The sequence below is a fragment of the Pan paniscus genome, chromosome X (assembly GCF_029289425.2).
Source record: "Pan paniscus chromosome X, NHGRI_mPanPan1-v2.0_pri, whole genome shotgun sequence".
NCBI classification, from domain to species: domain Eukaryota; kingdom Metazoa; phylum Chordata; class Mammalia; order Primates; family Hominidae; genus Pan; species Pan paniscus.
Window position 1 is genome coordinate 123,797,214 of NC_073272.2, and position 22,046 is coordinate 123,819,259.

General features: G+C 42.1%; 1 protein-coding gene across 2 annotated transcripts; it reads left to right on the forward strand.

The window, feature by feature from the left end:
• Window positions 1-7,978: 7,978 nt before the first annotated feature.
• On the forward strand, window positions 7,979-12,751 carry TEX13D (TEX13 family member D). Of its 2 annotated transcripts, none has more exons than XM_055106584.2 (2): window positions 7,979-10,964; window positions 11,240-12,751. In XM_055106584.2, exon 1 carries the CDS (start codon window positions 8,252-8,254, stop codon window positions 10,952-10,954), a length of 2,703 nt encoding a protein of 900 aa, XP_054962559.1. In that variant the 5' UTR covers window positions 7,979-8,251; the 3' UTR covers window positions 10,955-10,964; window positions 11,240-12,751. The 2 variants fall into 2 exon arrangements, with proteins under 2 accessions (XP_054962559.1, XP_054962560.1); XM_055106585.1 differs by having other exon boundaries at window positions 11,548-12,750.
• Window positions 12,752-22,046: the final 9,295 nt, after the last annotated feature.

A 22,046-nucleotide genomic window follows, 5' to 3' on the forward strand; every position in this document is an offset into this window, starting at 1 on the left:
AGGTAATGTAAAAGACAAAATGCACCAGATAATTAAGAAGATGACTTAAATCAGGCTATTGAAATCCAGTGAATGTACCTTAGTGAGGAATGTCTCAAACAAAAGGAAGGGAGCCTGGAGGTTTTAATAGAGGCAGATAAACAAGGAAATTGGAAGTAAGTCTTATGGGACATGAGGAGGATAGAGATGGGTCTTTTCTGCATTGCGGAAGAGTGCAGGTGGGTGTTTTCTTGGGTTATATGACAGCATGGTGGTCCTTTACAAGTTAGCCAGAGCACAGAAGGGTGGGAGTACATGGCTCAGATAATGTTCAACATTGTCAGTAAGAACAAAAATATACAGTAGACTTTGGGGACTTGAGGGGAAGAGTGGCAGGCGGGGAGGGATAAAAGACTACAAATATGGTGCAGTATATACTGTTAGGGTAATGGGTGCACAAAAATCTAACAAATCAGCACTAAAGAATTTACTCATGTAACCAAATACCACCTGTATCCCAATAACATACAGAAAAAAAGTATATGGAAATGCAAAAAAAAAATAAAAATAATATCATTTCTACTTCAATAAAAAAAAGAACAGAAATTAGCTGGGCACAGTGGCTCACACCTATAATCCCAGTACTTTGGGAGGCCGAGGTGGGCAGATCACCTGAGGTTAGGAGTTTGAGACCAGCCTGGCCAATACTACTAAAAATACAAAAATTAGCTGGGTGTGGTGGCACGCACCTGTAGTCCCAGCTACTCAGGAGGCTGAGGCACGAGAATAGCTTGAACCCAGGAGACGGAGGTTGCAGTGAACCAAGATGACACCACTGCACTCCAGCCTGGGCAACAGAGTGAGAATCTGCCTCAAAAACCAAACAAAACCAAACAAAAAAACAAAACAAAACAGAAATTAATTAAATACAATACAAAATAATAATGCAACAGAGTGGACCAGCAAGTCATTCCTTCTAAATGAAATGGAGAAATCTCTACCAAGACCGATGAAGACAATAAGAAAATGTCTAATTAATATCAGAAATGAAAAATGTGGTATCACTACTTATGCTACAGACATTGAAGAGATGAGTATATTATAAATGAGTATATTGGAAAATTTAGATAAAGTTTAAAAATTCCTAGAAAATATTATATAACAAAATGGACTCAAGAAAAATTAGGAAATTTTACTTCTATTCACTGTCACAGACCACATCTCTATAATTGGAAGAAAATTACTGAAAGTTGCCAGACTTTTGTCGAGACTCCTTTCCTCAGTATTAATTATGAAAGTGAAGGTGGGTTTAGAGGCATCATAAACTTTTTTCTCCTGGTTCTCTTTTTTTTAAAGTTTACAGCATAAGGTGTTTTCCTTTCCTTGTCTGGCTGCTGTTGATAAATTTGGGCAGCTAAAAAAAGTACTTTTTTCTTAATTTAATTAGAAATCTTAACACAGAATACAACAAAATGAAACAATTACATAATAAACCCCCAATCTTTTTTTTTAAAGTTCAGCTTTTTATTGAACACATTATAAAAGAGGTTTAGTCAAAAAGACCAAAGCCCATGTCATCATCAGACTCCTCAGATTCTTCTTTCTTTGCTTCCAGTTTCTTCTCCTCAGCTGGCAGTCCTTTGGTAAAAGCCAGGTACATATTCTATGGTAGTGCAGCCACATATATTGCTTTCTAATAGTCTAATTAATATATGATTAAAGAAGAGAAAAATCTGGAATAGTGTGCATGGTGTGTGGTCAGAATACAGCTGATACAAACTCTGAGTTCACAGATCAACTGTATCTGGATCATCTGGTGAGCATTTTGAGGTCCTACTCTTTTTTTTTTTCTTTGAGACAGAGTCTTGCTCTTGTTGCCCAGGTTGGAGTGTAATGGCATGATCTCGGCTCACTGCAACCTCTGCCTCTCGAGTTCAAGCAATTCTTCTGCCTCAGCCTCCAGAATAGCTGGGATTACAGGCACCCACCACCATGCTCAGCTAATTTTTTGTATTTTTTAGTAAAGACGGAGTTTTACCATGTTGGTCAGGCTGGTCTCGAACTCCTGACCTCAGGTGATCCACCTACCTTGGCCTCCCAAAGTGCTGGGATTACAGGCATGAGCCACCTCACCCAGCCATCCCATTCTTAAAGAGTCTAATTCAGTAGATCTGGGACCACACCTTGAAATCTGCATTCTATAAGCCTATTGGGTGATTATCATGGGCAGTTGGCTTGGGAACCAAGCCAAGAGAGAGAACCATCTTGTTTTCCCTCTCTTAGGCATCAATTGTCTTAACTGTGCTATCATATTTAAGATGGCCCTGTTTAGTAAGTTCCAAGAATACAGAAATTCTGTATTTGTAGTCAGATTGAAATATAATCTTGTAAGACTTTTCTGGAGAAAAATTTAGTAATATATAATAAGATTGTAGATGCATGCATGGGGAAATTCCACTTCTAAGTATATACTTACAGATGTATACTACCAGTCATGTACAATGTTGTTAATTGCAACTGTTGCTAATGATGATAATACTGGAAATAACATAACTGCACATTCAAAGAGTGAACAGCAGTTAAAATGAATGAACTAACCTACAGTTATCAACATAGGAAGATATGGAAAATATCATGTAAAGTGAACAATGCAAATTTGAAAAAGTTGATATTGTTTACCACAGAGGTAATACTACATAATGTTTATAGATAAATACATATCTATAAAAACATACACAGGAAGGTATATGGCTTGGGTTAGTTTTGAGGGTGGAAGGCACACGGGAGGGAAGGAGAAAATATGATACAGGAGGACTTTAGTTGTATCACTAACATCAAATTTCTTTAAGTAAAAAGTTCTAAAGCAAGTATGACAAAGTGTTCACAACACTGTTAAGTCCACCACTTCCTAGCTGTGTGATCTTGGGCAAATTACTTATGCTTAACCTTTATGAGCCCCAGTGCCTCTGTCTGTAAAATGGGTTGATAATTGTACCTTTAATACATGGAGTTGTTTTGAGGATTAAATGAAGTAAAGGCATTTTCTGTGTAATAACCCCATAGTAAACACTCCCTAAATCATGGCTGTTATCATGAGCAAGAAAGTGTCAAAAGCATACATTCAGATGTGGGTCAGTAAAGGCAGATGGGAAAATGTACATTCCCAAGAGAGATGACATATGGCACTTTAGAGTAGAAGCACCTCTGGTGAGGGTACAGGGCTCTGAGTGTGCCCTTGGGCAGAGAGCAGGGCTGATTTTTTTATTTTTTATTTTTCTCCTCTATTGGGTGCAGTGTCTGTCTCCTCTAAGTTGTATGTGTGTGTGTCAGGGGCGGGGATTATATTTATTATGGGAGTGAGTGATGAGTGCCTTTACCTGGCACAAGGCACTGTGTGATCTGGATTCTTCTAAACTCAAATCCCAAATTTCTAAAGAATGGGGTGGCACCTTCAGAGAGTGGTCTGCTTTCTAGACACTGCCTTGTGGAAAGCAAGATAATAATGGAGTGCGGATTCCAGGCACTGGACAAATTGGTGACAAAGTCACCATCCTCTCTTCTTAGCCATGAGTGAAGTCTGAAAGGAAAATTGATTTCTTCTATCAATGGCTTTTGGGCCTGTCCTCCTTAGATTAGGAAATTTTGATAAAATCCTACTGGATCTCACTGTCTAATAGCAATCTGTACCTCATTGCTCAAGGCTCAAGACAGTGGTGGAAAAATGACAATGGTAGCTCAAGTGGCATTTCAAAAAGAGATTGTGGGGTGGTGTGGGGTTGGGCTTGTCAGTACTATCCTCACCAGTGCAAAATAGATGCTGACTTCACCTCTTCTGGTTTATTCAATTGTCAGATATAGCCTACTGGACCTTCAGGTATCTAGTGCTTTCAGAAGTCACCCTCTTGCCATTAGATCAAAACCAGAGTAGCAGTCATTTTATACTCCTAGTATTTATATTAATTTTTGTAAGTGGCGCTATTGATAGGCTATTTCTAATAATTGCCAAGCCAAAGGGGCCTGTCAGTTTCCTCCAATTCAGGTCCAGTGATTTTTCTTAAAGGTTGTTTCCCCCAGCCTTTCTGTACCAGTCAGTCTATGCTTATCCTGGGGTAACTAACTGCTCATAGATCTGCAACCTACTTGGTTCTTCCCTTTATATTTCAGCCTCCTACCTTCTGCCCCAACCTTAAGACTCTCAGATCCTTGGGGATTCAGCATACATTCTCCTTTGTTTCATACCCCTTCACTTGGCTGATGAATCATCTGCCCCTGCCCTTCCCTCCGAGAGCGGTGATCTAAGTCTGACTTGCCAGCCAGTTAGTTGGCTAGAGCTTAAATGTCCCAGAGTTCCTGCTTCCTTGAGTCCTCCAGGCCACATTGGCATGTAAGCAGACATAAGAGATTGTGTGTATGGGTGTGTTTGTGGTGGGGGTGGAGGTGGGAGGTGTAAATTTGTGAATGGTTTCCGTGAGAATATTCAATAGGGATGTTACTTACAGATACTAAAGGGCTAACAAGAAGAAAGAAAATACAAAAACCGTTTGTCTATGGAAAACAAATTTATGTCTGCTTACTCTTTATGGCTAATGTTACCACATGCACAATAATAACCGTGAGTGTTGTCAAGATGGGTCTGATGAAATTGATTGTAAAGTATATTCACTTACAATGTGCCATTGTGCTCAGCTGTGCTCACACTTGCGTTGATTATTGACTATGGGCTTCTGCCCATGTATTCTGCTCACATGGAAAAAAAAAATTAAGGGGATGTGACTCTAGTCTTTTTGAGATTAACTGCCTAGCTGCCTCCTTTCTTTTCTTTTGGCATCTGTTGGGTAGCTGTATTGAATGGGTCACTGTGGGTACAAAGTACAAGAAAAGAAAGTATATGTAATAAAAGGTGTAAATTTTCCTAAAGCGGCATGAAAATTGTTCCTCAGTACTCAGCATATATAGCTTATATTTACTCCATATGCCTTTTCTCTATTCTGTTTACCACCTTTGATTCCTAGGAGATTAAATCTGCACAAACGTAGATACATACTAATACTATGAACTTTAAAATGTTATTTTCCTTCCTTTATCATCAATGATTATCATTTAGAGTTGTTATGAAGGCTTTGTGACAGAGGTTATACTAAAATTGAAAGTATAAGAACTTACTGAAAATCATGTAAAAATTAGCTATGTTTTTAATGTGGTTTCTCAGATTGATTAATTTATGCAATTGAATTGTTCTACCTCTTGTAAACATACATTCACACTTTGCAAACTTGCACACCTGCAAAGTAAAGTGTGGTGGTATTTGTGATATTATCATTGTTTTATCAAGAATGATAACTCAGCCAGGTTACCCTTTAAATCTCATTTTATAGGCCATTATATATCACCTTCCGGTCTCAATATAGTGGAGATTGATTCCATAAAGGGCTGAAAGGCCAAAGGACTTTAAAGTTAATAATTTAAAAACACATTGGCATTTATGAAGTGTTGTTACATTAATTTGGAAATAGTTTGAAATTGTTATGAAGTTTAACAGTATATGAAAGCACTTCCCCAAAAGATAGATACATCAGTTTGGATACAGTGAATGCTTTTCTTTAGGGAAGTATGTGTCTTTAAAAAATTATTTTTCTCTGAATTGAAAATATGACAAGAATATTCTCTTATAGCTTTCAGTCTGACTTTTAACCAAGATTATAGAACTCATGAAGTAGTCTCTGTTTTCCCCTTTTTCTTTCCTTTTTCACTATCTTCCATTACTTTGTTCCCTCTTCTCGGCATTTATAAGCAATACATGTAATAGGAACCATATCAGGTGCTAGAAATCCAGAGATGAAAAGCCACAATCTCGGTTCTCAAGGGACTAAGTCTAGTTGAAGAGAAAGAAGAATAAAAAAACTAATTACACAGTATTGGTGGTGTAGTGGTCAGGAAAAACTTCTTGGAAGAGGTGGTGATTGAGCTGGAAGGATGAGTGATAGGTGACAAGGAGATAAAATTAATCTTACTTGGGATATTAATAGTTTTGGGGTATGATAGCTCTCTTTATAAAAAAAATGGCGAAGTAGAGAAATTGAGGTCCTATCCCTTCATAAAAGCATCTAATGGAGCTGGAAAATACTGTCAGAATTAACTTTTGCAGAACTCTGGAATCTAGTCAAAGCGTATAACAACCAGGGGAAAGCCAAATGAAGAAAGAAGCTGCTGCCTTGCAGTAAGGGAGTTCTCTGGTGTTTCAAATTGCCTGTCTCCCTTTCCCCACACACTAGATTGGAGGCAGCCATGAAGACAGTAGCCTGTACTCCTGGTACAGGATGCCATGTGCCAGATGGAGCAATACAGACCTTATTCTCAAAGAATTGTGGTGGTGTATTTTAATCTGTCTGATAGCTCCCTGAAGGACAGATGTAAGGGCTTACTTCTGTTTTGCCCATCTGACTCAGAATTTGCAGGGATGGGGCAGCTTTCCAGGTGGCATTTACCAAAAGCATTTAAAGGCAAAAGTATTGGCTGTAGCAGCCTGGGACAAGGGATAGCAGTCAACACAAGCAATAGATAGACCAAAAATCCTGGGAAGAAAGAGGGTGGGAAAAAGAGATATGTGGGAGAATGAGGGCTTTTAAAACCCATAATGTAAACCAGGGAATTGAGAAAGCCTTGTACATGCCCAAGACTGGACATGCTCAGAAAAGGCCTGAGAAGACCCTATACTTCTACTTGTTGCTGACTTTCAGGTTTGCCACAAGCAGGAAGTAAAGGCAAAGGAAGTAAAGGCAAACGCAGCATTATAAATGATCTGGGTAAGCATTAAAGGAGTTTCCCAAAACAGAGTCAATATATGGTGCTGTTCCTGGGTTCCTGGGTGCTTGAACCCGTCTCCTGGGTTCAAGCAATTCTCCTGCCTCAGCCTCCTGAGTAGCTGGGATTACAGGCACTCGCTGCCACGTCCAGCTAATTTTGGTATTTTTTTTTTAGTAGAGACGGGGTTTCACCATGTTGGCCAGGATGGTCTCAATCTCCTGACCTTGTGATCTGCCCACCTCAGCCTCCCAAAGTGCTGGGATTAAATGCATGAGCCAATGCACCCGGCCTTCTTTCTCTTTTCTTAAAAAAATATTTTTGGGGCCAGGAGTGGTGGCTCAAGCCTGTAATCCCAGCACTTTGGGAGGCTGAGGCTGATGGATCACCTGAGGTCAGGAGTTCGAGACCAGCCTGGTCAACATGGTGAAACCCCATCTCTACTAAAAATACAGAAATTAGCCAGGCATGGTGGTGGGTGCCTGTAATCCCAGCTAATCGGGAGGCTGAGGCAGAAGAACTGCTTGAATCCAGGAAGCAGAGGTTGAGGTGAGCCGAGATCCCTAACACTGCACTCCAGCCTGGGCAACAAGAGTGAAACTCCGTCAAAAAAAAAAAAAAAAAAAAAAAAAAGTAAGTTACAAGCCAAAAATACGTTAATCTTGTCTTGTGTATTTACCTACATTGTTATCTTTACCGTGTGGTTTTTGTTTGAATTCTAGTTACTGTCTAGTGCAGCCCAGAGGACTCCCTTTAGCATTTCTCCTAGGGAAGATCCAGATCATGGACGAGCATTTAGCCAAAAGGAAAAAGAGATACCCTCTGAGATCTGGGTTGACCAGATAAAGATGGAAATGAATTTACAGGACCTTCATGGCTCAATTACTTGCTTTTCTTGATGACAGGGACTCTAAGTTCACCTGCTTAGGAGCTAAGGGAAGGGTGCACATAGCATGACTAACTCTATGGAATGTTTGAAGTAGTAATTGAGAGTACAAGAGATGGAGGTGAGACAAGAACAGCACCCATATATACACCTATCCAACTCCATCACCTGGCTAGGGATTCATTCCATGATACTGGATATTGTCCTTCCTAAGCTATTGGAAACAAAGGTTCTGTTGGGTCACTACAGTCTGCAGCGCACCGATTTTCCCTGTGGGCAGCACTGTGCCAAATGAAGCTGGTCCCAGCAAGCCTTGCGGCACGACTCAGCTTTTCTCTGTGACGTGTCGTGGAGTCGCCGGTAGGGTTCGGTGTGGCGAGGGGGACCTGCTTCTCTCTTTGTGAGAACCAGGGAGTGAGGGAGGAAGGAGGCCAAGGAAGAGGCCAGGACTGAGCAAGGACTAAAGTAAGACTGAAAGGGGAGGTGAGGGGCGGACTGGTTGTCGGCAGCAGCTGGTACCGGAAGTGGTGGCAGCAGCCGAGGCGACGCACCGTGAGGCAGCTGCTTGACTAGGCCGCAGCCGCCATGGCGATGAATTTTGGGGACCATGCCAGCGGCTTCCGCCACAATGATGTGATCAGGTTCATCAACAATGAAGTCCTCACGGACGGCAGCGGCCTAGCCTTTTACGTGGCCTTCCGCTCGCGGCCGTGGAACGAGGTAGAGGACAGGCTTCAGGCCATTGTGGCCGACTCGCAGGTGCCGCGCGCCATCAAGAGGGCCTGTACCTGGAGCGCTTTGGCTTTGAGCGTGCGAGTGGCCACGAGGCAGCGGGAGGAGCTGCTGCACCACGTTCAGTGGCTGCAAAGGCATGCGGAGGAGCACCAGGCGACCTCCTGGGCGCTAACGTCCCAGCTGCAGCAGCTGCGCCTGGAGCATGAGGTGGCGGCAACACAGCTGCACCTCGCGCAGGCTGCCCTGCAGCAGGCGCTGAATGAGCGTGATGGGCTGTACGGGAGGCTGCTCCAGATCGAGAGGTTTCCCCAGGCCGCTCCACTGGCCCATGAAATAATGTCTGGGCCGCAAGCAGAGCAGAATGGGGCTGCGGCATGTCCCCTGGCTACAGAGCAGCAGAGCGATATGGTGGCCATGGGGACACATGCTAATGCCCAGATGCCAACCCCGACAGATGTTCTTTATGTGCCAGGACCTCTGAGTCCCTGGGCCCAGGGCATGCAACCCCCTCTGCTAGTGCCACATCCATTCCCACACCCACCACCATTCCCAATGAAATTCCCATCCTTGCCACCTCTACCACCTGCTGTAGTAATGGGGGCAGAAGCAGCAGCAGTCCCACTTCAGGTGCCTCCTACTGAGATCCACCCACCTTGCCCGTGGCCTGCAGTGGGCTTCCAGGAGGAGATGGCCCCTCTGTGGTACCAGAGAAGCTACATCCAGGAGGAAGGTTCCAAAATCCTTCAGGGGTCATTCCCCTTAGGAGACAGCAGAAGCCACAGCCAGGGAGAAGGTTCAGAGAGGTCCCAAAGAATGCCCCTCCCCGGGGACAGTGGGTGCCACAACCCGCTGTCAGAGAGTCCCCAGGGGACAGCCCCACTGGGGAGCAGCGGATGCCACTCCCAGGAAGAAGGTACAGAAGGACCCCAGGGGATGGATCCCCTGGGGAACAGAGAGAGACAAAATCAGAAAGAAGGTCCAAAGAGGGCCCGGAGGATGCACACCCTGGTGTTTCGCAGGAGCCACAAATCAGAAGGTCCAGAGGGGCCCCAGGGGACTGTCCCCCAGGGAGACAGCAGAAGCTACAGCCAGGAAGGATGTTCAGATAGGGCCCAGGAGATGGCCACCCTGGTGTTTAGCAGGAGCTGCAAACCAGAAGAAGGTCCAGAGAGGCCCCAGGACACTCCCCTGGGGGACAGCAGAAGTCATATCAAGGAAGAAGGCCCAGAGGGGCCCCAGAGGACTGTCCTCCAGGGAGACAACAGGAGCTATAGCCAGGAAGGAAGCCCAGAGAGGGCCCAGGGGATGGCCACCCTGGTGTTTAGCAGGAGCTGCAAACCAGAAGAAGGTCCAGAGAGGCCCCAGGACACTCCCCTGGGGGACAGCAGAAGTCATATCAAGGAAGAAGGCCCAGAGGGGCCCCAGAGGACTGTCCTCCAGGGAGACAACAGGAGCTATAGCCAGGAAGGAAGCCCAGAGAGGGCCCAGGGGATGGCCACCCTGGTGTTTAGCAGGAGCTGCAAACCAGAAGAAGGTCCAGAGAGGCCCCAGGACACTCCCCTGGGGGACAGCAGAAGTCATATCAAGGAAGAAGGCCCAGAGGGGCCCCAGAGGATTGTCCTCCAGGGAGACAACAGGAGCTATAGCCAGGAAGGAAGCCCAGAGAGGGCCCAGGGGATGGCCACCCTGGTGTTTAGCAGGAGCTGCAAACCAGAAGAAGGTCCAGAGAGGCCCCAGGACACTCCCCTGGGAGACAGCAGAAGTCATATCAAGGAAGAAGGCCCAGAGGGGCCCCAGAGGACTGTCCTCCAGGGAGACAACAGGAGCTATAGCCAGGAAGGAAGCCCAGAGAGGGCCCAGGGGATGGCCACCCTGGTGTTTAGCAGGAGCTGCAAACCAGAAGAAGGTCCAGAGAGGCCCCAGGACACTCCCCTGGGGAACAGCAGAAGTCATATCAAGGAAGAAGGCCCAGAGGGGCCCCAGAGGATTGTCCTCCAGGGAGACAACAGGAGCTATAGCCAGGAAGGAAGCCCAGAGAGGGCCCAGGGGATGGCCACCCTGGTGTTTAGCAGGAGCTGCAAACCAGAAGAAGGTCCAGAGAGGCCCCAGGACACTCCCCTGGGGGACAGCAGAAGTCATATCAAGGAAGAAGGCCCAGAGGGGCCCCAGAGGATTGTCCTCCAGGGAGACAACAGGAGCTATAGCCAGGAAGGAAGCCCAGAGAGGGCCCAGGGGATGGCCACCCTGGTGTTTAGCAGGAGCTGCAAACCAGAAGAAGGTCCAGAGAGGCCCCAGGACACTCCCCTGGGGGACAGCAGGAGCCATGGTGTCAGAGAAAGCCCAAAGAAATGGCAACCTCAGAGGCAGAAGGCCAAGAAACCAAAAGTGAATAAAGTCTCGGGATCCCAGCAACAGGAGAAGCCTGCCTCATTTCCAGTTCCAATGAATTGGAAATGCCCATGGTGTAAAGCCATTAATTTTTCATGGCGTACGGCCTGCTATAAATGCAAGAAAGCCTGTGTGCCATTTGAGAGTGGAGGACAAACTCAGTGATTTCAGGAAGGTAAGTAAGAATGGACACACTTCAAAGAGAAACCAATTTCCTAAGACCCTCTTCTGATTAAAGTATAACTTATTTACTTCACAGAAAAATTGAACCCCAAATTATGGAGAAAATTAAAATAATTTAGTATCCCATTACCCAAATTAGCCATTTTAAAAGTTGTTTTGGATACACATACATACAAATATATATGCATTTATATTCTCATGTTATTCATTTACTTGAACAGAGATGGACTACTTTTGATTTCTCCTGATTGCATTTAAATTTTGCAGGTGGTGGATTCTGGATGGCCGATGCTGATTGGTTAATACCCTGGAGAAGCTGAAGTCATGAAGCCTTTTCTTTTCCTTTTTGTTTCACTCCTTTTCCTGAAAAAGCCATCTATGTGGCTGGGAGCAGTTGTGTGATTTTAGAGTTAGAAGGCATGTTGAATTTTAGGAACAGTACTTTTCCTTGAAAATGCTGTCATTCCTTTGGAAACAAATTTTAGAATCACCACACTTCCTTGAAAATGCTATTATTCCTTTTGAAACTACTGCAATCTTCATGTTTTCTTCATTTTGCTTTGTTGGTTTTATAGGTGAGGTTCTGTTTTTGTATCTCAGCCCCACCAAACTTGCTTGTTGCTGAAGAAGCTGAACCTGTTCCATTAGAAGATCTTCCAAAGCCAAAAGAAAGTGAGACTGACTGCAGACTTACTGGCTGCAGCAGAGAGGAGTAAGAGGAAGTCAGAGAAGAAGAGATGATTTGACACTCATTGGGGGAAAAGGAAGAGCAGAATTGTTTTGTTAGAATTGAATTTTTCTATTGGGACAAGGAATTAACTTGGAAGAGTTTGGGGGGTTGTGTTCAATTCTGTAGATGGTAGCAACTTTGATGAATTTCGTTTAGTTTGTTAAATAGTTATTGTCTAATATGTGTTAGGAGCTAGACTTATAGGTTATTATTTGGTGCACACATCATAATCCTTGTTGCTGAGTTGGTTAGAAGATAGGAGAGAGCACAATTTGGGATACAAATTAGATCAGGGGTATCTTCTTTGCCTTGCATGTAGTGTTGCCTTAGGTAAAACCAATTTAAATAACATCTAGATCCATTTTTGCAGTTTTGTGGGCAATGTGAAAGAGACTTGCATGAAAGGTCTTGAGTAACCAAACTGCTAGTCTCATTGGTTTGCAGGTGAGACAAATAAGCAGTGGCAAAGTTCAGGAAAGTGGTCTTACAGAAGTGCAGGCAGGGCTTTTCTGATTGTCTGCTGATTTCCTCCTTTGAGAGGGACAGATATTTTCCTGGCTGCCAGTAAGCCTGCATGAGAGACCACTGGGGTGTCTTGAAGAAAGACAGTGCTCTGAGGAGTATTCACTACACACTCCAGCCCTCAGCCTCGGGCTGCCCCCATTCCAAGTCCCTTTCTAGTCAATAGGTGGATGAAGAACAAAATGGATTTCAAGGACAGACAGACAGACATAAGGGCTGTGGGCTATGGATGGTGTTTCTCTTGAGAGGACTAATTGGGTTAAAAATAAAACTGGACAGGGGCGAGCACTCTTGGGAATGCCCCTGGACCCTTCCTCTTTGGCGTGTTCTCTGCAGGCTCCCCCAAGGCAGCTGCTGCAAGGCAAGGAGGGATCCAGGGTAGAGCTCAGGGGTGGTGGGTTAGATCTGCCTCCAGTCCAAGCTAAAGATGTCTTCAAGTTTCCCTGTAAGATCCCACCCAGCTCACCAAAATCAACCTTTGTCAGGGGTTTTCTGATCCTAACTAGTAATAAAGAGTGTGCACTGGACTGCTGTGTCTTGTGTGTAGTGTGTATCTCAGGGCAAATTTTCTCAGAGGTGGAAGCTTAAATCTTCATCTTTCCTTCATCCCACTGAAGTTCAATCTCATTTACTACCGGAGGGGCCTTCCTCTTATGAGGAATTACCCAAGAATTGGGGGCACTTCTGTAGGACCTTCAATCCATCATGATTGTCCTTTCTATCCTCACAGTCCAAGTCCACATGGTCCCGTGAAGGTTAGCATATCTTCTGCTCCAGAGTGGTGGGGCAGGAGGGGTGAGTTGGGGAGGGTGCTTCTACCTAGGCTTGGAGCTCTGATGCCTGGAAGCCAGCCTTCTGTGTACCAAGAAGCCATTTCCCTGAGATCCTGTCTCCCTGAGGCCCCCTAATGTCCCATGAACAGAAACTTTCCTCCTGCATTTCTGCCTTCCAAGTCACTGTCCCCTCTCCCCTATGCATAATCCTATCAGGTTGTTTAGGATTCTGGAAAACAGCCAGGCTGTAGCCTGTCTGCTCACAAGACAAATGTTCCCTGAGGTGAAGGGGAGTGGAGGCTGGCTACCTGCTTGGTATGGGCACAGGAATGGGGACAGAGAACAAAAGTGACCTTGCCCCGCCAGCATTCTCACTTCCCTCAGAGTCATGATTACTGGGAGGTCCTTGGTTACTTTGGAGGGGAGCACTTCAGAGGAAGGGATCCATTAGGGATGTCAGACCCAAAGCTAGGTTTTCTGGATTGGGGGCTGGTTTTATGATACTCATGTGGGCTGATAGCTCCTTGGAATTTTGGGAAGATGGGATACAGATGAGACTTGGACATGTTTCAGCATAATCCATTTTCGTATACCAGCAGGTCATTCTAGATTTCACTATAGTTGTTTCTTTTATGGCTTCAAAATGGACTCTGTTGTTAATTGGCATGCTTTTAGGCCTTTATGAAAACAGACTCACCCTGTGTATAGCTTTTATATATTTTAATATGACTACACAGTCTTTCAGGGTCAACCTTTTTCAAAACAATATGAATCATTGAGGCTGTCAGATCACTACTCTCTTCCAGGCTGCATACATGCAAGAAAAGGCAGCAGGTTTCTGTGGCATAAACCTGGGCTTTGGAGACAGAGAAAACGAGTTCAACTACTTGATCTATTATTCAGTAGCTCTGTGACCCCAAAGAATTTACTGAATGTCTCTGAGCCCCACAAGTATTAGTTCCCTTTCTCTATCTTCAGGGTTCTGCTCTGGATCCTGTGGTCATGAGTGTATGAGATTATTAATCATAGTAAGAGCTACCATTAGAGTGCTTACTATGTGTTAGGTACTCTAAGGACATTGTCCCTTTTGATGACTGTAAGGTATTGTAGGTACCCATATTAATAGTTTTCAAAGTGGGTACTATTGCCCCCAATTTACAGGTGTGGTAATACCCAAATTTGGGACTTAGTGAAGCCTGGCTTCAAAATGAAATTTTACTAGTTCCAATGTCTGTACTCTCCATCATATCACACCACCTAAGGTTTTACCCTTACTGAGGGATACATGTGCATTTTAACAGGGATCATAATACCTAAACCCAAAGAAATGACTGTGATGGAGGGAATTTGAGGTATAGTGGCAGTCTGGTGGTTGTGGAGCTGCTCTTTTAGAATATCTCAAATTTTGCCTGGGTGTGGTAGCTCAAGCCTATAATCCCAACACTTTGGGAGGCCAAGGTGGGCAGATCACCTGAGGTCAGGAGTTCGAGACCAGCCTGACCAATATGGTGAAACCACGTCTCTACTAAAAATAGAAAAATTAGCCGGGTGTAGTGGCATGTGCCTTTAGTCCCAGCTACTCAGGAGGCTGAGAGAAGAGAATTGCTTGAACCCGGGAGCTGGAGGTTGCAGTGAGCTGAGATCATGCTACCGCACTCTGGCCTGGGTAACAGAGCAAGACTCAGTCTCATAAAAAAAACAAATCCCAAATTTTGGGATATGTGATCGATAACCCAGGCTGCCACTGAGTAGGGCCATTTATTATCTTAGTCACCAAGACTGCAAAATAAGGGCAATGATTTAGGCAGTGGGCATGACTTGTGCTGATTCAGCAGACTGGACTTACGAAAAGTTTATATCTGAGTTTAGTATTAAGATAGGACACATCTTGACTGCTTACCTAAAGTCTGTCTGAATTATTCAGTTTTTGTTTTAAGTGAATAAGGTGGCAGCTGTATAAGTCCAATATACAGTATATATATATATTTTTTCCAGTGAGGAAGGAGGGGAAAATTAGATTTTGAAAACTTCAGACTCATGTTGCCAAACGGGGATGTTTTTTACATTATGGTGCTAAATCTACAACAGAATGGCAAAGAAACACATAACTTCCTTATCACATGCTTTGTAAAGACTCAACACGGAATGGTAGCGGCTGCTTCTTATGTGGTACAGACGCTGCACAACACTCTTCAGTGGTTTCTTCACTTCTAGCATGTGATAGAGTCAGTGCATCCACTGGCACTAAAACTCACATACACTTAATGATACTCAACAGCCCTAGCCTGTGACCTTATGAGGTTGCTGTTGAACAGATTTTTCTCATTCTCTATACTGTTTATTCTTTGGTGTTTAAGAAAAGGGTTCAGAAATAGTGAAATAGACATAGTAAGTGTTGCTGCACTGGGTATTAATAATCCCAGGAGACCTAGCACAATTTTTTGAGCACAACTCCCTATTTGGTTCACTGTTGGAGGCACTCTCTTCAATGGACTTAAGAATTACTCTACTAGGTCAGATCCTCGTCCGTCTAGGCTAACTTCTCTGGGGCATAAAGCAATTGTGGAAAAGCACCATATCATCCTGAGTGATAATTTTAAAGGTAAGCAATGCCACTAGAAATCTCTAGCTTATTTTATTACTTTACACATCAAGTAAACAGCATGCATTCAAGGCAGGATTGTTATAAGCTGGGCAATATGCTTCACTCTGTGGAAGTGATCGTTATTACCCTCAGTGACCTTGTATTCTATTAGAAGAAATAAGGTAAATATGCACCAAACAGTTCGCAGTCTTTTCATCAATTGTTCCATCATATTTTTTTGCTTGTAGATGCCAGCTTTTAAAATATTCTGTATGCATGTCAAATGACATCAATTAATAAAAGATTGCTTGTTCATTTAAAATTAAGGAAACCTATATAACTATAAAGTTCTCTCATACAAATTCTAACCAAATATAATTCTAACCTAAAAGCAGCCACTTGCCATTTTTCATTTAGGATTTTGGTGAGGATTCAATGAATTCCATTATTATTATTATTACTGTTATTATTATTATTATTATTACATGCAGTCTAATCCCAGCAAATGGACCATTTTACTAGGCTCTTTGTAAAATTGACAATACCTCAAAATCAATATTACCTTCTTAAAATTCTATGAACCTTGGGAACACAATTTCAGAAACAACCTCTGTAGAAAGCTAGTAGTTTTAATACATGTTAAATGCCAGTGAGTGCTAAAGGATTTTAGAGAAGTGCAGTATATACCATTTTGGGTTCCAAAGCTTCCATGATAGCCAGATGGTTCCGAATTGTGTCTGCAGTCTACAAAAAGGTTGCTAGGAAAATTGGCTTTGTTTTACTTCAAAATAATATGTGGTATTACAGCTTCACTTGAGACATTTTCCAGCACTTTGTTGCTTGTGTCTATATCTATTATTTTAGATTTTACTCTTTATTCTGCACCACATTATAAAAATAATTTAACACAAGGCAGAAACCTACGATTACTTTTGTGGTAGGCAGCATTAAACCATACCCCAGTGTTTATAAAATGATGACAATGAGCTATCTGAGGATTTTGTCTGTAAGTAAAAGTTACAGGAGATTTAATCTCATTTATTTTTTGCTTGATATATATGTTTATTTTGATAGTTTCAGTGAACCATATTGGTTCTAGGAAGGAAAAAGATTGGACAAGTATTGAAAATTTCATACCTTTACCACTACAATTCCTGATATTGTCTAGACAGTTTTGTAACTTCAGAACATTTATGACTTGCTTTGTAAAAGACTCATAGTATTTAACTCCTTGCTGATCAATGATTCTAGCATTTTTTTCATGAAATATTTATTACTGAGAAGGAAAAGCAAAATAATGTCATTGTTGCATATGTAACTACAAAATGCATTTAGAAATTCACCACTAGCTGTTTTGTTTGCTGGGTTATAATATTTCATTTGCATTTATAAAACTGCTTAGGGAAATGTTTATAGTTCGCTTCATTCCATTCCTTCGCGAAATTTTGGTATTTGTGATGTATACATCAAAGTGGTCATCTGTGTTTGAAAACATCAGAGATTTCTTTAAAAATGTTCAGGCAAAAATATATAGACAAAATAAGAGTCTCTTGGACTTTAATCTTTTCGATTAAAGCTCCAGTGGTGGAATTTTATTCTTGAGCTTTTAAGAAAGAGAACAGATTTTTTAGATGAAAAGTCGCAGACTCATTTACAAAGACGTAATATTCTCTTGTGCTGATAGCATACCCTGAGGGCCCCCACCCAGGATAAAGAGAGGCGGAAAGAAGATTCTGTCACGATCCAAAGGCAACTGGTTGATGAGGCCAAATAAGTACATGATGATTTATTTGTGTGTCAGGTGCCAAGGTGTGGGATGTGAAGAGTTATATCTATAAACCAAAATGAGGCAGACCACAGGGTAGACGTTGGTAAGTGATGAATGTGAAAGAAGTCAATGTCAGAAATGATATACTTCTTGAGGCAAATTAGAAGCCACATTCTCTGCAGAGGGTTCTCTCTATAAAGGGAAAGAAGAGGGGGAAAGGAAGGGAGCTAACTAGGTGCCAGGTACTCTTTTAGGTTCTGGGTGTGCTAAGAGGAATATGACATCATCTCTGTCTTCCGGGAGTTCACAGGCTAGTAGGAGAAAATAATATTGTGTATTTGTTAGGCTCCAGGCACACCGCATATACCATCACATCTATCTTCATGGAAAAAGATAAAAACTAATGAGGAGTGGCCTTCATTTGGTCTAGAAAACATTCAAAAAGGAGAATGGGGTGATAAGACCTTATCTGTGTATCCAGGTCTTCCCAGGAGAGAAAATATCCGTATCACTTTAAAAACAAAACAAAACAAACCAACCAAACCCAAACTACTCAGTGTTCTGTTACTTTGGATGGATGAGCTTATGATCCTGTTTCCAGACCCATAAACCCAGGAAACAAAACTTGACTGTGAACTGAAGACCCTTCTAAGACATAGTAAATAAAGAGAATGAGGCTAAAATAGTATATCTGATTTGATAAGACATATAGTTATATATAGACATGCTATGAGTCAGGGCATGGGACCAGTTGACACTTGAAATGTAAGAAGAATATTCTAGAAGTCCAGATTACAGTCGCTGGATAGGAGACTGAAGCCTGAGCAATCCAGTGCAGTGACCTCAGAATTAATGTTGGGAGGCAGAAGAGGATAGTGGTGAAGTGCACAGGCTCTGCAGTCAGTGGCCTGTGTTCATATCCTGGGCCTGACATTGACCAGTTGTGCCACCTTGAATAGGCTACCTAGGTTCTCTGGGTTTCAGTTTCTTTGTCGGTAAAATGAGACTAATAATAGTATTTGCTTCACAGGGTTGTTGATATAAATAAATGAGATAATACATTCAAAGTGGTTAGCAGGATGCCTGGAATATAGTATGCAGTTAACAAATATTAGCTGTTGCTATTATTCCGAGAATGAAACCTCAGAAGCATGCAGAGTTTCAGCTAGAATGAGGGAACTTCCTTTGAGTCACGAAGGAGGCAAAATTCGTGCAATAAAAAAAAAAAAACCTGTACACAGCAGACAGAAAGATAAAAACACTTTCCATCTCGAATAGATTGTGCGAGTTAGAATATAAGTTGAGTTAGATATGCCACTACTATGTCCCTAGAGCCCCATCCTTTCCTCTATCTCAGCTCTTGTTAAGTGAATTATAATTGTCTGTTTGCTTGTCTGTCTTCTTCACTGGACCTATGAGCTACTTAGGGGCAGATACTGTACTTTTCTGTAACCTAAGTACCTACTATAATGTCTGGCATATGGTAGATGCTCATAAGTGTTGGTTGAAATAATAAAAATATTTAAGACAGGCTTAAATAAACACACACAACAACCCTGTGTCTGGCTTCTCACTTAAAAAGGGCATTTAGAAAGATTGGCCTCATAGGTAAACCCAGAGATTATCAAAAGGAGGTGCTCTTTTGTAAAAAAAACAATTTTTTTCTTTAATCATTTTTGTAAAGGAAGTGAATTTTAGTAAGTGCTGAGAGAATGTGTAAACTCACCACAGGTAACACTGTCATAACACTGTCACAGGAGAATTCACACCTATAAATGAGCTAGTGGAAGAACAAAGTTAGTTTTGAAAGGTCAGAGAAAAAGATTTTGAAATGTCAGAGCCACTCTATAAAACTGACCACCCTTGGCATCATTCTTTTAATCTACCTGGATTTGAGAATAGCCTAGGGCATTTGAAATGAAGACAATTAGCACCTCAGACAGGGCTTCCACATGCAAAATTCTGTCACCTCTCAGAGACCTCAGGAGTTGACAAGTTTGGTTAAGAAGATACTTTCAACCTTGGCTGGCAGTTTTTCTAAAATTTCAATGCTTTTATAATCTGATTTAAATGGCATCTATATTCTAAAAGGTTGTAACTGTGAAGCTCTCTTCCTCCATTCTATGATTTTCCCCCTTAAGTTATTGTAAAATGTCAAGAATGAAAATATTTCCTTTATTGAGGGAGATTGAGGAAACAGGTCTTTGTTCTTGTGCACAAATAAGTTCAACTCATTTCCCCTCTGTTTCTCTCTAAAACACATTTGGCTTTTGTTTAGAGAATAGAATGTTAAACCTAGAAGTGACCTTAGGGGTCATCTGGTTCAATTCCATTTGACAGATGGAGAAAATGAGACTCAGAGAGAAGTGATTTAGTGGCAAAACATGGCATATATTTCAACTCTCCTACTTACTGGACTACTGCTCCTTCCAATTCATCTTGTCATTTCAAAGACGACCATAGGCATGTAGAACCAATATTGTGTGTGTGTGTGTGTGTGTGTGTGCGCGCGTAAAAGAGAATTTCAGTATTTTTTCTTTTATTGAGACCATTAAGTTCATTCATTCATTCATTCACACAACAAATATATATAGCACCTACTACTTGCCAGACACAGGATACAGTGGTGAGCAAAGTACACAAAATCCTTCCATCATGGACCTTACATTCTAGTGGGGGACACAGACGATAAACCATTAATTAAATAATTCTGCTCCTAAGTGGTTTATACTTGTACTTGGGGTCCATTCTTCCTAACTCTTTCTCTGTTGGTGCCTCTACTATCTCCATTGCTCTCCTCTTTCATTTTCTCCCATTTCCTCTCGTGTGTATGGGGAGAGAAGGAAGAGAGTCATTTCAATTCCTCTTTTCTCTACGCTTCAAGCTCAGTGTGAAGTTTTGAATTTGCTAAAGTCAGGTTTAGTACTGGTGTAGGATTAGAGTGAAGATGTCAGTATTTTTCATCAACACTGCACTAGTGGGCTGGCTCGGCTGGCTCAGCTGTCAGCTTGCTTGTAAGATGACAATGAGGTACTGGATGTGAAAGTTGTACTACTACCTTATAATTTATCTGTTTTTTAGTGCAATTTTAGTTGTGCTGAACCCCGTCATACCTGGCTGCTTTGACAGGTGTGCTATTTTAGCAACATGGAACAAAACAGAGAAAGAAAAAAAGAGTGCATGGTACGCTTGTGCTGTCAGATCCAGGTTGCTCTGTTCCTAAGTTTATGGATGATTTGTTCAGAGTTGTTAAGAGACAAAAAAAGGTTAGGTTTTGTTTTCACTTATGTGACACTGAATGTTCTCACAGTTCACCTCACAGGTCAGCTGTTGCTCATATGGACTGATATAAAGGGATCCCTTTCCCTGTCTCCTTTCTATTTGAAATTCCACCATTTTGATTAATTCCTCTGGGCTAACCATTTGCCTGCTCAATATATGGAGAGCCCAAGGTGGACAACCTTTCAAATCCTTAATGTTGGAGTATGCATTCATATATCAGATTAATTTCTTCCTTGATCCAAAGCATGAAAAGGGGTAAGAGGTGGAGTTGGTCAAAAACATGTGAGGAAGGAAGATGATAAAATAATATTGGTCCCATTCCCCAGAGCCATCCCCAAATGTCACCTTGAATGCTTTAAAAAAAAAATTCTTAATGCTGAAAATGACTAGTAGGAGACTTATGTTTATACTTTGCATACTAAGGCTGGACACTCTTCAATCAAGAAGAAAAGTTGCTACCAGCTACCACTGAAATCTTAGAGGATTGTTCTTAATCCTAGTAGATGAAGAGCAAATATCTGCCTTTGGTGCAAGTCAGCTCTGTACATCCAATCCATTGGTAAGACATGTGAGGAATTAAGTGTCGTTCTCCCTATTGAGTTTCCAGCCTTGCCATATTCTCAAAGAACTACACACTGAAGTTGCAGAAAGCATATAATAGACGACATAGCTTCAGTTATTTAAATTCAAATTTTAAAAGTACTTTACATAATCTAAAGGTACATGTACAAGACCATTCAGCTTCAGCAATAAATAAAGTCTTACTCTAGTGAAAATGCAGGAAGTTTTGCGGAAATATTACCTAGCACATTTTGAAATAGAAGCAATGTTTTATTTCAGAGAAGAAAATGAAGGTTGAAAGGTTTTAAAATATTAAAGACAGTTTAGCCTCAATCGAAGAAATAACATTTTCTAGAAACAACAGAGAATAAAAGTTACAACAAAATTATCAACAACTTGCAAATGATTCAAAACAGATTTTATGGACAAAATGCTGAAAGGTGGGCCCTGTACACCAAAGGGCACATACAAATCCACATAAAGGCAAAGCACCAGTTAAATGATTCACAGTCTCATCTAAAGCCCATCAAATAGATACATCTGGAACATCTTTGGATGTACATTGTGACTTTTGTATCTCAACTAGCACTTTGGGACCTTGGACAAGGTGTTAGGAAAGAAATCAATATTTGCTCAGGATCAAGACTTCTCAAGATGACTGCGTGAGGTAGAAGGAAGAGGGAGAAGAAGAACTTGCCCAAAGTTCACTGTTCATCTACTATGTCTGATTCTGTAGGAGTCTTCATGGCCATGTTCAGTAATGATTGCATACTGACAGTACTGATAAAACTATCAGTGTTTTGTTCTCAGAGCTCTTGGTCCTTTCATTTTGTCAGTATGTTTTTGCCCTACGT

Bases quoted from the DNA above. Each gene is read 5' to 3' on its own strand.
- TEX13D (XM_055106584.2), top strand. From the start codon at position 8,252: ATGGCGATGAATTTTGGGGACCATGCCAGCGGCTTCCGCCACAATGAT.